This window comes from Aedes albopictus, unplaced genomic scaffold (assembly GCF_035046485.1).
Source record: "Aedes albopictus strain Foshan unplaced genomic scaffold, AalbF5 HiC_scaffold_481, whole genome shotgun sequence".
Taxonomy (NCBI): Eukaryota; Metazoa; Arthropoda; class Insecta; order Diptera; family Culicidae; genus Aedes; species Aedes albopictus.
The window spans coordinates 6,013-23,508 of NW_026917289.1; the positions used below are offsets into that span (position 1 = coordinate 6,013).

The window sequence follows — 17,496 nt, forward strand, 5'->3', positions numbered from 1 at the left end:
GTCGTCTGACATAAGCCTACCAAGTTATAACCCTCCTCGTGTTCACTTCACTAATGACGGTTCCTCTGGTAAATACGATCCATGAAACAAGCTATTCAAGAAATACAAGATCAACTTCGGTGTATATCTATTCCTCGCATTTTTAACGAAAAGTACCAAAATGTCAATACCTGTAAGAGATTCTTCACTGATGGGTCTCGCATAAATGGATCCACCGGTTTCGGTGCAGGGATGGCATTCACCATTTGCAAAGAGTTACATTCACTTGCTACTATCTCAGTTCATAAGCATGCTATCAAAAAACAATGTATGGATGACTTTTACCTTGTAGTTTTATCTGAAAGTTTGCCGAATAGCATAAGGGCCGCACACACATGCTTAACTCGTGAACGAGCTGTGAAAGCAACTCTCCACGCCGTGAATTTAAATTACATTCACGGCGTGGAGAGTTGCTTTCACAGCTCGTTCACGAGTTAAGCATGTGTGTGCGGCCCTTATGCTATTCGGCAAACTTTCAGATAAAACTACAAGGTAAAAGTCATCCATACATTGTTTTTTGATAGCATGCTTATGAACTGAGATAGTAGCAAGTGAATGTAACTCTTTGCAAATGGTGAATGCCATCCCTGTTTCGGTGTCTTCAATGAAAATCTCACCGCCTTCCGTAAACTTCAGGAACCTTTTTCGGTTTATGTTGCTGAGCTGGCAGCAATCAACTTCGCTTTGGGGATGATTTCCAACATGCCCGTAGACCATTTTTTCATCTTCTCGGATAGCCTTATTTCGGTTGAGGCACTCCGGTCGATGAAACCTGTAAAACATCCATCTTACTTTCTTACAAAAATAAGGGAGCAGATGGGTGCACTGGTCGAAAGATCATACAAGATTACCTTTGTATGGGTCCCCTCGCATTGCACAATTTATGGCAATGAGAAGGCGGACTCTCTCGCAAACGTGGGCGCACAAGAAGGTGAGATCTATGATAGAAGAATTTCACATGATGAATTTTTCCATTTTGTTCGCCAGAGTTCTCTTCAAAGTTGGCAAAATGATTGGCGAGATGGTCAGCTGAGACGGTGGTTACATTCCATTATTCATAATGTTTCTTTGCGAGTGTGGTGGTATGGTTTGGATGTAAGTCGCAATTTCATTCGCGTGATGTCAAGACTTATGTCTAACCATTACTCGCTAGATGCGTATTTACACAGGATTAACCTCGCGTTGAGCAATGTTTGTACTAAGTGCGGTTCCGGTTATGATGACATCGACCACGGACACCGGGCACTGCCCGGATAATGACGCCTCCAGAGCACTACTTTTGGATACCCTTGAGGCCCGAGGTAGTTCTTGTGAGATATGTGTTGGGGATCCGCGATGTCACATACATGGGATGTATTTTCGACTTTTTCCGCGCTGCTAGTATAGAAGTTTAATTCGCTTGTGTTTTCTTCTTCAGTTTTTTTTTCTCTGTTTTGTCCTCTTTGTGTTACCAAGCTGCTCCTGGCCTTCCGGAAGACCAAGTCCCACAACAAGTTGGTACCAACACCACAAGGCACCGAATACGCTAGCAAGATGCGATTCACCCCCGGATGAGCTGCAGTGAAACCTTTGGTCCAATCCTTACCCTGCCCATCCCTCAAAACGTGACCTTCTAACTTCGAGCTGCCACGAGTACCCTGGCTTCTATCCATTACTAACAGATATTATTAAAAAGTTATTACTCTGTATAATGTATACTATTAAGTACAAAAAAAAGATCTTCGGCTCCGTAAAGCGTTATACGCAATTGAGCCCCAAATAAATGAACTAGATAAAAAAAGCTCCTCCGCGGTAATAATCTCGTCAAGGTTTTTCTCCTTCAGAGTCGCCTCCACTGTGAGAGTGTGTAGAATAGACTAGACTAGACTTCAGAGTCGCCTCCACTGTGAGAGTGCTCACCTCACCGCCATCGCCAAGGACCCATTCCGCCAGACTTTTGTAGACGGCATTCCTTGTCGCGCTTGAATTTGAAGATCATTTCACCTGTACCATTACGTCTAACACTGCGAACGTCGGCTCCCAATTGCACGAGCTTGGCGTCGTTCCTCATCGCCTTGAAGACATCTGAGTAATTAGACTGTACAGTCTGGATGACGAGCGCATCGTCCTTCTCGCGCTTGGCATCTGACCCTACGTTTCCTAAGCCTGGTGTCCCTAGTATCCTGCGGTTTCTTCTTCCGCTTTATTGTGGTTCAAGGGGCGTCCTCCCCCTGCCCCACCCCAACTTCCCTTCGATCCAGGACGAACCGGGCTTTTCAGGTCCACCCTTCCCGTCTTTCGGGAACTTGCCGGCCTTACTACCGACCTTCGAGATTAACAGCCACCCTAGCGGGTGCCGCCTGGTAGCTCTCATCTGACGGCTGCCTCACACTCTTCTGCGATTATTTGTCATAAGCAATAGCATCCGCAATAGCATTTTGGGGCTACCCGCAAAAGCGAAGGCCCCCGTCTAGGGAGACTTCGGTTCGGAACCTTTGTCTTCGCGGGTTCTGTCGCTACGGCAGTTTCCATGAGTTTCTCATGGGCTTGCTTGGCTGCCGTTATTGTCTTTCGAAGTCTTCGTAGGGCCTGTTTGAGGTCCTTGCTGATGTTGGACTTCGAGCACGCATAGTTAATGATACAGTCAAGTTGCTGTGCAGCCACCTGCATCGCAGAGAGCTCATCTCGATTGATGATTGATGACCTTCATCAACCACGCTCCGTCCAATACCTCACCCGGCAAACTAGCCGGGGAGGAAATGAGATTACGTGCGCAGCTCCCTGCACCTCCTTCTGCTTTCCTTAACGGAGACGTAATCAACCCTGGATTTCTAGACGTTGCAGAAGTTCACTGCTTCTCGAACCCACAGTCCCGTTTTCGTTCCTCAAGACCTTTAACTTCTTGCCTGCCTGTCGCTCGGCCATGGTGTGGATTTTCATGAACACTTCGATTACCTCTTCTTCAGATTTCGTGCGCAAGAAATATACGAAATCCTGCGAATTTTGCCGTCGATGAAGGTTATGTTATAGCGACTACCTCCGACCAGCTCGAGATTCTTCATGACCTTTCTGTCTTCCTTCCTGAACGGCAATTGGGTCTGTCATTTCAATTTGCAAACCTTGCAGTACCTAATACCCGACTCGACGAAATCAACGCCTGATGCTAAACCGTTCTTCAGCTGATCCAGAAGACCTTGGTGGACAGATGTCCCGTTTGCTTGTTCCTCAAACACGACCCTTTACTAAATCAAGGTAGTGTCTGGATACGTATGCTGTATACTATCTACGCATAATCTATTTTATCGTAGATTTTGTCAATCCGGAAAAAAGAACACTTCGATCGAAGGTTCCGAAAAAGAATTATGTTTACAGATAAAATCGTGGAAACCCCCCAAACCTTCTCATAAACAACCAACCAATACAGACATCTTTGGCTGCCTTGCCAAGTATCGACACCTGAGCAGCTCTGCGTCTACCTGATGGCCTCAAAAATTGCACCGATATGACGGAGAGTCTCGTCGCAACACACCTGGTATTCCGGTTTTCAGTACAATCTGCAAGTGTAGGTACCTAATTAAACATGCATCATCTTGAAGACTCACTCTCATCGTGCCTGTCTCGCCTGCTTTGTGATAACCAAATATAAACATTAAACTAAAAAACCTTGTGCCCATCGCAGCCACGCCGAAGCAGCTCATTGGGGATGGAGAAGAATCCCAAAATTGAACCCAATCACGTTGGACCGTTTGTTCTGAGAGACGACAGTCGCGTTGGGTGTGTGTATTCGTTCTTCGCTCGAAGCACAGCAAGCCGCAACAGCAACAACACACAACAGCTGCTCACTTGCCCGTTCGACCCGACGACCGAGCGACAGTCCCGTTCAATGACGGCAGAAGTTAGAGAGGTAGACGACGTTGACTAGTACCTACTAGCGGAAACACCAAAACACATCGTCATCGGCACCAGTCAGCAAAGGAAAGAAGAAGCAAAACAACGAACACAAAAAAAAGCTACGAGCAGGGTATTGAACACTAAACCCTCTGGCGTTTCGTTTCGTTGGTCTGTCTACCTTAAAAGTGCTGGTTGTTGGTGTGCGGTGTGTTTGTGCAAAAACGATCGATTTCGTATCTCGTCTCGTCGGAACAGCCCCGTATCTCAGGTTGTTGATCCTGACGGGCGAGATCGTTCTCATACCACACACACTCTCTATCTTCTTGCTTCAACTACTCCGTCCGGTCCGGCAGCTCTATCGGATTCGGTTCGCTTCTTTTATTTATTGTCAGCTGTTGTGGCATGGCAAGCAGAGCAGAGCATCGAGGTAGATGAATGAGATCGACCGAACCGAACTCCTTTTTCTGACGACTACGCAGTAACAGACACATAGGACGAAGACCACCACCAGCAACAGAACGACCATCATCACTCCGGAGCAAGATTTGCGAAAAAAAGGTCTTCGGTCTGTCTGGCAGTGCGGTACCACGGTGTGTGCGATTCTTTCGGATTACTTTCGTCCATTACCCCACACACCCATTAGATCGTCGACCGTCTACCCCGTCTGCCCGTCTTGCCGCCGCCGCGACGCTCCTCCTGTTCACCGCATATCATCTGATTCCGCGACGACCCAAAAATGAATCACATGGCGTTTTTGGTCGTCGTTTTTCTTGTTTTCGTGTGCTCCTCCTTTCTTCTCCTTCAGCTTCAGGCCAGCCCGAAGAAATCCACGCGGTGTGATGCGATGCGGTGGAGCGGAGTTGTCCCCGTGCACAACTGGGACGACAACTACGACGGTTCGCGACGACTGCGAAGACGATGGCGAATCGAGCACAAGTTCCTTTTGCGATTTTGTCAGCATTTTTGACCCAACTATACAAAGTTGTTACGTGCTGCTGCTGGTTGGTCGCTGGTGCCGTTGTCGAGGCAGGTTCGAATCGGATGCTTTCTTACCGAAAAGCTGAAAATATAACACCACGCCGCCGTGCCGCGGCGATGTGCTGCGGAGTTGAGCGGTGCATCCATCGCGTTCGTTCTACAAATTGCAACGTCAGGCCGTAGGCGTAGAATGACGAGCGAGAGTCCTATGACAAAGGAATTCGTACGTAAACGAAAACTTTGGTAGAATGCACACTGCACAGGCGGTGGCGGATGGGATTTGACTGATGTCACCGCTTGTGTTGCTTGCGCGACGATTGAACTGGCCTCAATTATAGTGATTTTAAGGGGTCACATCGATTAATATCTACCTACTGTATTCTGTATTTAGAACAGCGTTTATATGATAGACGCTGAACATCACTGGATACTTTGAAGAATTTTCCTGAATGAACATGAACAACTTTGAACACTTAAACTACACTACTTACACTACAATTTATGAAACTACAAAGTATTGGGCAAATGTCTCAACAAGCTTTGATTGCAGATTTTATATGGTAAAAATGTGGTAGAACATATAGGCTAACCTGCTTCCATAACCTTCAAGGAACAGGTTATCCATAGATATCAAGAGGCGCAATTACTTCGCGGAAACGTTTGCACCGTGTGGCAATCAACGCAACGCTTACCGGCGAATTCCTCGAACCACTAGCAAAATAAACCGTCCAAATACCGTTCGCAAACATCCACCCGATGAAAAACAGGGAGTGAGAGAGGAAGTCATATTCGCTTCGTCTGCCGAACGTTTTCGATCGTCCGTCAATAATAATTTAATGGAATCGATGCTCTGTTCGCCCGATTTGGAGTTCACTTCCTGTCGGCTGCCGTGCGGTTGGTCAATGGATCCCGATCTCTTCTGGGTACATTGATTATGCACTACACACCTACCATCGTCCGTCTTCAACAGTCACTATCGTCGACACAGCGCAAGTTCTGTTTCACCGCGTTGTTTCGCAATTCATACACTGTCTTCTTCGGGGTGATCGTTTGGACTCTACTAGTAACCTACACAACGGTGAATAACGTTAAGCCCACAGCGGAAACGCTCCAAGGGAAAAGCATGACGTCACGGACGGAGATAGGACGGGATCGCTGTTGGGTGGTTTGCAACAAGAAAACACGTTTCGTTTGTTGACGATGAATAGTCGGTTGCTCACTCATAGTTCATACCTCCGTCCGTCCGGTCGCGGTTCAAAGTCAATGTTTTGAGGCGGCCGGCAGTTATCCACTTCCGGTCGATCGGTCTGCACCGAGAGGTCAGCTGTTACCGGCTTTCCCGTTCACGCCGCAACGCAAGAGTGTTGGTGTGAGCCGGATTCCTGATTTAGCTCCCGTAAAAGCAAGAGATAATTAGAAGAAAAGGTATGCTCCAACCAGCATAAGCGTTGCTTGGTTTTTAAATATGTACATCATCAAATAATGTGTTTTCTCACATAGCTTTTCGAAAGGGCCTATGTAACATATCATAATACATTCTTATTTTGTTCTTTTTGTGTTATTCCTCTGGTCTATTTAGGACCTTTTTATCATTAGGTAAATGGTTATGATTGTTAGACAACCCCTTTTCAAAAGTTCGTCTCAATTCCGTTGCCTCGTGGAATGTTCTGACCTGCGCGTTCACCAATCTCTCACTAATACGCGATCGATCGAAGCGACTCCAACTGACATTCGCTACGGTCGGCGGTGTGAGAACGCACGTTATTCTTTCCTCGGATTAATCATTTTCCCTGATTCACTTCATTATTCCATCGCTCGATAGGATTATAGGAAAGTAGTCAGTTATTGAAGACGTACCTACCTAAGTAATGGTTCTCTGCGCGATGGCACACCGTTTGTTGCGCAGCGCACTCACAAGGCTATGAATCGTTCTCTAGGAAGTACCTACACCGGACCGGCCCACGGCTGGTTCCTTTCTACGATCGAGAGTCGAGAGGTCAATGTCTTGGGCGCTTCGTGCGTCGCGCGCCTTCGATTATTGGGGATGTCTGGGGAAAAGGTGTAAAGTGTGGCGAAGGTAATGAAATGTTGCTACCTCATGCGAGTTGATAGTCCACGGGAATAATCTATTTCGTAATCGATTTCAATTTTTTATTGAGAATTGTTCATACCATGAGGTGTTATCGCTGAGAACAGACATTCAAGCTAGAACAAAATTTCAATTCGAACAATGTGTATGAAATCAAATTGAAATACGTTGAAAACACTAGCGTTGCCAAGCAACATGTTGCGTCACTCTGTTGTGAAGTTCCTATATCAAGAAAAGTTTAGACTCTATAAACCGTTAGCACTTAAAAAGGGCGTATATGCATTTAAATCGCTATTCTGTGCCACTTCTGAACCCTGTGTCTTTGTGTTGAATAAGATAACTATCAAGCATGCTGTCAATGCTGTTTAAAATCTGCGTACATGTTATTCACATCAATCAAACAGATGTTACATCTTTCTTCCATGGTTACTCTTGAGTACCATCGAACCCCCAAACGAAACTAGATGACTATAATGCAGTAATGTTTACAATATATAAAATAAAAAAAACGATTGACTTTCAACTAAATTGGCTTATTTACAGACTTTTGTCCAAGCTCTTCCTTCGCTGTCGTGGGTAAGATCCCAAAAGCTCATGATCCTCATGGGCGGCTTCAACTCGAAGATTGGTTCCGACAACATGAGCTTGGAGCACATTATGGGACGCCTTCGCCTCTGAGAAATGAGCAAAAAGGGAGAGCTCTTTGAGTTCAGTGTTGTGGCAACAACGCTCTATTTCCATCAACCAGTCAACAAACTAGTGACAGAGGTTTTCCGTGATGGCTTTGCGGGAGATCAAGCCAACTGCATCTGTCGAAAATGGTGTCTTCTTGATGTGCGCCGACCATTCTTCGTCGAGGACAGATGTGAAGAAACGTTAAAACCACGATAGAGCAAGCGCAAAACCCTGTCGCTTATTCTACTGGGTGATGGTAGGGTTTACCATTACAGTCGACTCTTCATGCCTCGATATTGAAGGGACAATCAAATTTAAGAACCAATTTTGTCGCCGGCAGAATTTGTTACATCTGTCCGTTGCTCGGACTTTAGTTTCACCACGCAATTCCGTCCATCTCCATCTGCAAAGCTAGGTCCCTAACCGATACCGGTCGTTGTTCGACAGTCTGTTTTAATAACTGCTCCACAGTGTTTCAACACTAGATACTCCGTGGTACTTCGATCTCTTCAAGCTGATAGTGCTGCTCCATTAATTCGTTCAAACCGTCTAGTCTTATCTCCCTGACTACATTCGTCACATGCCCAATCATAGTGTCCCAAGAATTGGAAATCAAAATCTCCTACGCCGTTCGGACGCAGATCATACACCGTCCAATCAAGCTTGCAGAGAACAGCAACTGCCTCATGAGCGGATCAATATCCAGCTCCTCTACTAATTCACTTTCCAGCATGGTAACTGATGATTAAGACATTGAATGCCATCTATCGGTCGTCAAACATCGCTTTTCACGCAAGGTTACCAATGTCTGCAGGTCAAGAAAGATGCGACCGACGACAACTTCATCTACGCTGGAGTTGTGTAAGAAAAAATGCGAAGATTTTAAGCTCTCGGAGTTCAACGTGGACCAGTTCCAGTGTTTGATGTTTCTTTTCGGCCTGAATTCAAGCAATAACTCGGATGTTCGAACAATCCTCGCATCAAGAGTTTCAATTCTGCTGCGCAGATGACTTTACGCTTGCTAGCAGAGGAATGTCAGAAATTCCTGAATCTGAAACAAGACACTGATACTGAAGACACTGAAACAAGATATGACCGAGAAGACCGGAACAAAACAACCCGTTTGTGCAGTGAAGAGTTTATCAAAACAACAGCAACCCGCAATCCGAAATTCAGAACACACCATCACAGAGAAACAGACGTAACTCTTAGAACAACCGCCCATTGCTAAACGTACTATGTTTGGCCGGGCCATCACGCCAGCGCAGCGAATGGCCAATCCACCTACTACCAACAATTTGAATCACCCGTTAAAAAGGTGATCGATGGGAAGCGAGCGGAGTATGACGTCTGTTTCTCTGTGACACCATGTTGGAGATGCGGCAACATGCATTTTTCGAAGCATTGTCCCTATACCTCCAGCATGAATGTAAATCCTGCAAGAAAACTGGACTAAAGGAAGGTTATTGCTCCTGTTGCAAAAACCAGGAAGAAGAAGCGACCATTCAAGAGCAACACGGTGTGACTAATGCACAAGGTTTGTATACCATCAATCAGGTCAGTATCGCAGCCAGACGTAAGTTCATAAACCTGCAGATCAATGGACATCCAGTATGACTACAACTAGACAGCGCCGCAGACATAACCGTGAACAGACAAACAGCAGGCCCGTTGGAAGTTCAGCATCCATGAACGTTGTTAGCGCATTAGGTGACGACATCCCCACCCAAGTAACATTTTTTAGTCAAATAGACCAAAAGAGGTTCGTAGAACCATCATAATACCAAAAGAAAAGATATGTATTCGGTTTCATGACGTTTCTCAAAACCTCTACAAGACTAATTGGTCTTCAAAATGTTACTTGGGATGGGCCTCATTGCTGATTTTGAATGCACCGTTACTTTGAACGACGTTGTGAAGCAAGAAAGAATTTAAATCACAACAAACGTAGACAATCTCAACTTGTTCGGCATCGAGTAGATTGAGCTTTTTGGATTGTGGGTATTCCGCCCAACGCAGTCTTCAATCAAACCTCCTAAAACCACATAAAAAACCGGAAGAACTTGTCCACCGTCTACGATCCGTGTTCAATTAACACCTTGAATTGTGTAACAAAAAGAAGGTGTCGCTATCCGTCAAGCCATGTACCAAGTCCGTGTTTCGTCCGAAACGTCCAGTTCCGTATGTATCAGCAGAGAAGATTGAAGCCGAGCTGGATTGTCTACAAAATTTCGCCAATTCCATACTACGGGTGGGCAGCCCCCATCGTTGCTATACGAAAGCCGAACGGCAAAGTGAGAATTTGCGAACAGTCTTTGATTTAATGAAATGACCGCAACAACAGATGATTCACAGCAATGAGAATCTAAATGCTAAATTTAACAAGAAATATGGAGCCAAGCATCGTTGTTTCGTGATCGGTGAGCAAGTGTATGCTGAAATTCACAGCAAGTTCCAATCACAACAAAGTTCATCACTCGTAGCAGATTAAGTTAGACGATGTCATGTTGTCTACCGCTCAGTGGTTGTGGAACAACAGTTTGGAGAACTCTCGGAGAGAATCGGGTCGGTTCAAGAAAAGGATGTTAAAGATCTGAGTCGTTACTATTGTGGCGGAGTCATCTGTAGAACAGTTGCGACGATGGAGTAATTTGGATATGTGTTAAAATATGTGCGAAAAAAATATGTACAAGTGGAAATAAGTATAAAGAAGAGTTAACCAGAACCAGTCATCGCTTTTTACAACGTTTGACATGGTTTACTTGACTTAGGCAGGACTCTGACAGTTGACTTAAACCGTTCTTTTCCTAATAAACGATCAAAGAGATAACACGTATTTTACAAAAGTTGCCCATGCCGATACTGTTGGCACAGTAATTGTACATGGACATATTGTGTCGCTTGCGTTGCATACAAGTTATTGTGCAACTTGTATGTACAAGCTGTAGTGGAAACGACAAACTGTTGTATGTTGTTTGAAGAGAATTATTGTTATTGTATCCGTAGTTTGTTGACGTCTGGACGAAACTAAAAGTGTAAGTTGATTAATATGTTATTTTATGTCTTCTGGTTCTGTATCTTTTGCTAAACAATACTGTGAAACTGATTTTTGTTCCAATGTCCAAAAATCATCCGCGGCGGGATGAATACCGGTCACAACATATGTACTAAATTGTTTATTACTGGTCAGCTTCTCTGCTTACTAAACCTTATATAACATCCATCGAAATGTTCACTCTAATGCTTATTAGCAAAAATAAAATCAGTGACATTTAAAAAGTTCTAATATTTTTAGAATTAACGTTTATCTAATGACTTTTCCGTATTTGAATGGTTTCGTATTGGTATAATAAAAACACGTGGCGACATTTAACATTTCTGACGTCTACATTAAAAAAAAACGCGTTGCTGACCCTGTCAATTGCTCTGAAAAGAAAACCAGCGAAACCTTCCATATTCCACCAAACAATTACCAGCAAGAAGCCCTAGTCAAACCGGACGACAAAAGTTTAATTTCTTTATTAAATCTGTTTTTTTTTTCTTTTCCCGTCTCAGTTCACCAGCTTTCTCCAGCTCACGTTGATTTTTCTTTCTTGCAGCGGATGCGGAAGAATATGCGGGGAGGTACTTTCTCGTAACGCCAAAACCCAGACCCCAGCAACAACGTTCCACTAGTGTTCGTAATGGTGTTCTCGTTGTGATCCTTTTCCCCCCTGCTCACTGCAAGAGAACCTGCCTCAACAAAGAAAGCATCGGACACTGGTTGCACTTTGTGCGCATCACCCGACTTCATTCCCTACCGGCTGTATTGAGTCGCAAAATCCTTCCTTCTCGAAAAGGTGTGTGCTTCATGCTGCTTTCGTCATGTTCAAAAATCTACTTTCTCCAACGACAACCAACGACAGAACTCCAAGCCCGGTGGTGGTGGTACCAGCTGGGAACTCGTCTTTGTTTGGTTTATGTCCCGGTGGTGGTGGATAGTGGGTGACTTATAGGCGAGTGATGGTCAAAACCTTTGTAGCTCAAAATCGGGAAACATCCTTTCATGATAATTTGACTCATTTAGGTATAACTGTATTCATCTCAAAGCTCAAAGTTCAATAATGTTATGTACTACTTTAGGTTTTGGCCGCCTTTGGACCATAGTGTCATTGTGACCTACTTTTTCACTGATCAATTCAAAATCCTTTTCCCATCCAAAAGATGACAAACTTTTCCGCTTCAAGTCTCACAAAACTAAATAGATTTTATTCGAATCAATGGCTGCATCTGAAAAAAACGGCATCATCTCACACTGAAAACACCACCGTGTGCGATAAGATCTGACAAGGTCGAAGCGGCTTTGATTGTACCTGCCTGCTACCTACACCTAGAGACGACACGGTACTGGCTGGTGCTGATAAGTGATAACGGTACCGGTTGCCACTGCGAAACCAGACCAGCATTCGTCGTCGCGTCGTCGTAATGACGTATTCGTACACGCGACGACGACACTCACTTCATTGGGAGCTGCAATAGATTGGTTAGGTAGGAAGAACAGTAGGACGCCACTGGACACCGGAGTCTGCACTAGACTCAGACGGACGACCGGTGCGCGGTGGTAATTGCTTCTTATGGTGATATGTTGTATCCTAATCTGTAGGTACTCGACGAGACATTCGGTCAATTGTTTCGGAACGTGAGTCTTCAGTTGTGCGTCACTGCACGACGGGAATTACGTAAATAGCAAGATGAACTGTGTTGACCAGGTAGATACGTTCTCTGTCCCAATATTTATTGTGTGTGTTTGTTGTGGCCATAAAAGTGTTGCCTGGAGCGAGATGGATTTCTTACTTGGATTTCCTGTCCGCCCGACTTGACTTATCCGTAATCTTGACACATTATATTGAAGTGCCTTTAATTTATTATTTTGAGAAAAGTAACGTTTCTGCTGAAAATCCGGAAGATCTGATAATGCATCATCGTTTGGCAATATATTTGTGCTGATGACAGAGTCTGGGTGAACATCAAAAACCATGAGAAATAACAACTCCAGACAAAAACATTGCACATTACCTATCAAAACACTGTCGGTGGTTTCGGAAGTGCAAAGGTCTGCAACCCTAAAAATGGAACTTATGAAAGTCATTCACCGCCAAACCGTATCGTTCTGTCGTCCCTTCCTTCCTCCGCTTTTGAGGTCCGAAAATCCGACTGCAAGCAGTGCACTGCAGTGTGCAAGACTCAAGTTACAAGTCTGGCTGGTCGAGACAGAAAAAAACGATGGATAATGCGAGGATGAGCATTTTCGTCACTTTTTAAGTCCAGTTGGCTCGATTGGTTAATAGGTCTTACTTTTTCTGGCTCATTTAGATGTCCGAGCGAACCATAATCCTTGGCGTGGTATAAAAGCGGCAGAACCATCACTGGAAGCGACATTCTGATTCTTGAGCTCGGCGCTTTCGGGTACAACCTGTAAGCCTATCGACTACTCACAGAAAGTCTGATTACCTTTGCGACACAGCTGAATTACTTCAGTATGGTTATTGGTTATCGTAGTAGAGTAAGTCTCCAAAATCAAAGACTAAATACAGTTCGCTTACAATAAGTTACGTGAAATTTGATCTCTACAAATTTGTTTTTGTTTTTGATGAGGGTAAAGTTTGAAGAATCGTTAGATTCGAAATTATTTGCTTAGGATAATGTTTGCTTTAATGTAGTTCTGAATATTTAAACACACTTAAAACAATTAACTGTATTCTGTGTAAAAATAATAATCAATGAAACTAAACCGAAAACAAAGGAATTGCAGAACAGTCAAAGACATCGCGGTAAAATCGATGAAACCAGATAAATTTACAGGAAATCTGTGGAAATTTCACCAAAGAGATCGACGACGGAAATATTTCATCGAACAACTGTAAAAACAGTTTGACAAGCACCCCGTCAACATGGTGGTAGCTAGTCCACTTCATGATTATAAAAGGTGGTGCGTTGAATACTAGGTTTTATCTGTTGGATTTTTATTTTATTTTTGCTAACATTACTTTATCGTTTGATGATTTTTCACTGGAAGTTCAGCAATGACGATTACGGTAAAAATTGTGTGACTAACGTCACCTATTTTCTATTATTGTCATTTCGATTTGGATTTGGATTTGGATTATTGAAATATGTTCTAACGTTTGATCGCATCCCTAATAAATAGAGCACTCAAACAAAATTGACAGCAGATATTAGTTGTTATACAAACATATTAAGCATATTTACACTTCAGCCCAAATGAGCCCCTTGCTCTGTTTTTATCACACTAATTAACCCATTTCTTTTTCTCCCATCCTATTCAACAGTTCGTGAGCCGTGTGTCAGAAGCCGCAATAGCCAGAAGTTCTTATCCGGAGTAACCACAGCAGCACAGCAACACCACATCAAATTAACACCTTGCATCAGCATCAGGCATTATCGGTGCTTCAGACCGAATCGCCAGGCAACGAGCATCGCCCAATCTACCAGCAGCAGCACCATCATCACCACCACTACCACCACCACCACACATCTAGAGGAGAGACACAGATTCATCGGGAAAATTCGCTAACCTGATCTATGGGTTTTCCTTTCTAGCAGCAGTAGCAGCAGCAAGTCGCCTTTACAGTTTCCATTCGTTACATTATTGGTTGTTATTACATGGTGAAAAATAACCCACTGACAAGTGTAGTGTAGGACTAAGCGAGTGTATGTATAAAAAGTGATCAAAGCAAAGCTAAAATAAATCACAGTGCTCTGGGTACGATAGGTACACACAGGGTTCTGTTGTGATTCAATTGTGTGTTCGTGTGTGTAAATTCTGAATACCATTACGCCAAGCAGTAGGAAAAAAAAAACCCGACCCGCAAAACAGTAAGCGGATCGTGGAGGAAGACGTGTAGACTCGAAGAAAAGTGATTGCAGCAGAAAAGAAAGAAGCGGAAGAAGAAAGCGCAAGAGTGAGAGTGAGGGAGGAAGCGACGAAAAATATTAGCCGCTCGGAAGAGCACCCACATTTATGTATTGCAGTAACCAGAGTAGTATGGCTACTCTGTTACAGCAGAAGAGTTTTATGAAAAATTTGACCAATGGAACAAACAACGTGGTGGTCGTAAATGGCACCAACGAGAACCAGACGACGACGGCAACGATGGTGGCCGCGGGTGCCACAATGGCCACAGTTGTGCCGGGCAGTGCCAGCCGGATGCTGCTGCCACACGAGACGACCACCCTGATCCACCATCAGCCCCCGCTGATACATCAGCAAACCAATTCGTTCACCTCGACGCATTCGCCTGCCTCTAGCTCGATCAGCTCGTGCAGCTTCAATAGCCAATTTATCAGTCATCTCCAGAGCAATCACCACCTATCGTCGCAGCAGATCTTCGGCGGCAACAGCACCCGGGTTGAGGTGAGAACCAAATTTAAAGAACGATGCAATGGTAAATTGTGGTATGACAGCTTATCTTGAAATTTCAAGTTAGCCTTGTATGGCATAACTAGAGGTAATACTAAAATATATTCACCTATCATAGATGTTCGAAAATTCTTCGAGAATTCCTGTAGTCATGTTATGTTCTTTTCAAGATGCTTTCGTAACAATCTTGGAAACTTTGTAATAATATTCTTGATACTTTGCCGGATTCGTTGCCTTAACAAATAACTGTTTAGCTTTTTCTTCGTCTTAAGATTTGTTCAATCCAATTAAGTTTTTTGACAAATTACTGATATGTTCATTTGATCAATTGATGGCAAATAATTAGGTGCATGCCTGGATCCTTAAAAACAATCAGCTGATTGCTTGACAGACGGGCTTGGTGGTCTAGTGGCTACCGCTTCTGATTCGTATGCAGAAGGTCATGGGTTCAATCCCTGGCCCGTCCCTTTCATCCTACTTTGTATCTTTCTATCCACTTTCTCTTTCTCTCTCTTCTCTACATATACAACTCATGTATATTCATGTGTTCATAGCCATCGCTAGAACTAGAAACGTATCGGAAAACAAAGTCGTTTCCCTCCCTTCCAACTTCCACTCACAAGCACAGTGTCTATAACGCCTACAAGTTATGCAACCGAAGCGTGCTGTGCCGCTTGACCTTATTCACCACACAATTTATCACCTTACGAACACTATAAATAACCCCTATCCATGGATCGCATCACCGACCCAACGGTGACTCCCAGATCTCCCATTTTTTCCGTCTAACAAATACCCCAGTCCGTGCTGGCTGTGGGGATGCAGAGGTGATCTCGGTCTTTAGTAGCAACAACCAGCACACTCTATCTAACATTCCTTTCCCTTCCCAACTCACTATAAGGACGTGGCCGGCCCCGTTATTGTTCAAAAATGTATAAGCTGCTAAAATTGCACTTTGAGAATAAGTGGAGTGTCCCAGCCCTTGTTCATTTGGATCTCAGTGCAATTGGTACCAGTTCAGATCAATCACGGAGGAGCAACCATTGACATGTATAGTCAGATTTGATCGTTGATGATGATGATCAGCTGATTGCTTGACAGATCCTTAATCTTTTTCTGCCATTTTTGTTATTTTTTTGGTAAAATTCTTGGTAGACCCATGAATGGAGAAAACCGACATTGAAGTTCGTTATTTCCATAGCAACTCATACGTTGAGCACTTCATAAAAATGGTTCTTTTTCACAAATCAATCTCATTGGTGAGTGCTTCAAGTAGTTTTGACGAAATGATACACCTCATATTAAAATCCTAATTTTGTTAGCATTTTTTTTTGCATACGGCAATTTACATTCGCATGAGTGGGTAGGCGTCATGGTATTCATTTCGAGATTCATCCAGAAGTACCTCCTGAGATTGATCCAGGAATTTCCAAAATTATTCCAAGGATTTCTGGGATTTCTCCACGACTGTTTTCTAAAAAAATCACATAGAAGATCCTTCCAGGATTACTTCTGGAGCTCCTTATGCGATTCCTCTAGGAGTTCCTTCTGGGATTCCTCACGGAGTTCATTATATGATTCCTTCGGATGCGAATTTCTCCTCCTGAGGATCTAAGAATCCTCCCAGGAGTTCCTTCAAGGGTTGCTCCCGCAGTTCCTTCTGGAATTCCTCCAGCAGTTTCTTTCGGGGTTGGCTTCTGAGATTCTACCAGGAGTACCTACTGATTTCCCTTTTAAAGTTTAAGCCTATATTTCCTCCGGGATTCCTCTAGAATTTTCTCCTGGGATTCCCAAGGAGTTCCTTTCGGATTTCTTCTTGGAATTCTTTCCGAGATTCCTCTCCTTTTGGAATTCCTCGATTAACCTTTTTCGTGATTCATCCAGTTCTATTGGAATCCCTGCAGATCCTCGTAGAATTGCTCCGGAAGTTCAATTCTGAAATTCTTCCAGGTGTTTCTAATGAATTCCTGATGTTTCTAAAGGATTCCTTCAGAATTTCCTTCTGAGATTCCCAAGAAGTTCCTTTCAGGTTTTTTTTTTCAAGATTTCTTTCCGGGACTCCACTAAGATCTCATTTTGGGATTTCTCCATTAACTTCTTTCATGATTCCTGCTAGAGTTTCTTTTAGAATTTCTGCAGATCCTTTAGAATTTCTCCGGAAGTTCAATTGTGGAATTCTTCCAGACTCTAATGGAAAGGAGTTCCGCATGAAATTCTCCCATGAAAAGAGGAATTCCTGGAAAAATCTACGAAGGAATCTCAGCAGAAACTGCTGGATGAATCCCAAAAGGAACATTAAAAAAAAATTCCTGAATAAATCCCTGGAAAAGTCTCAGAAGGAGTTCCCTAATGTATTCCAGAAGGATCTCCTGGAGGAATCCAGGAATAAATTTTCTGAGAAAACACTGAACTCCTGGAGAAATCT

General features: G+C 43.7%; 1 protein-coding gene across 1 annotated transcript; it reads left to right on the top strand.

Annotated features, from left to right (window-relative positions):
• Nucleotides 1–13,972: 13,972 nt before the first annotated feature.
• On the top strand, nt 13,973–15,065 carry LOC134284672 (uncharacterized; the record flags this gene model as incomplete). The annotated part of the gene is given in 1 exon segment (XM_062843712.1): nt 13,973–15,065. A coding segment is annotated over 1 exon segment (393 nt), but the record flags the coding sequence as incomplete, so codon positions are not given.
• Between the last annotated feature and the right edge of the window lie 2,431 nt (nt 15,066–17,496).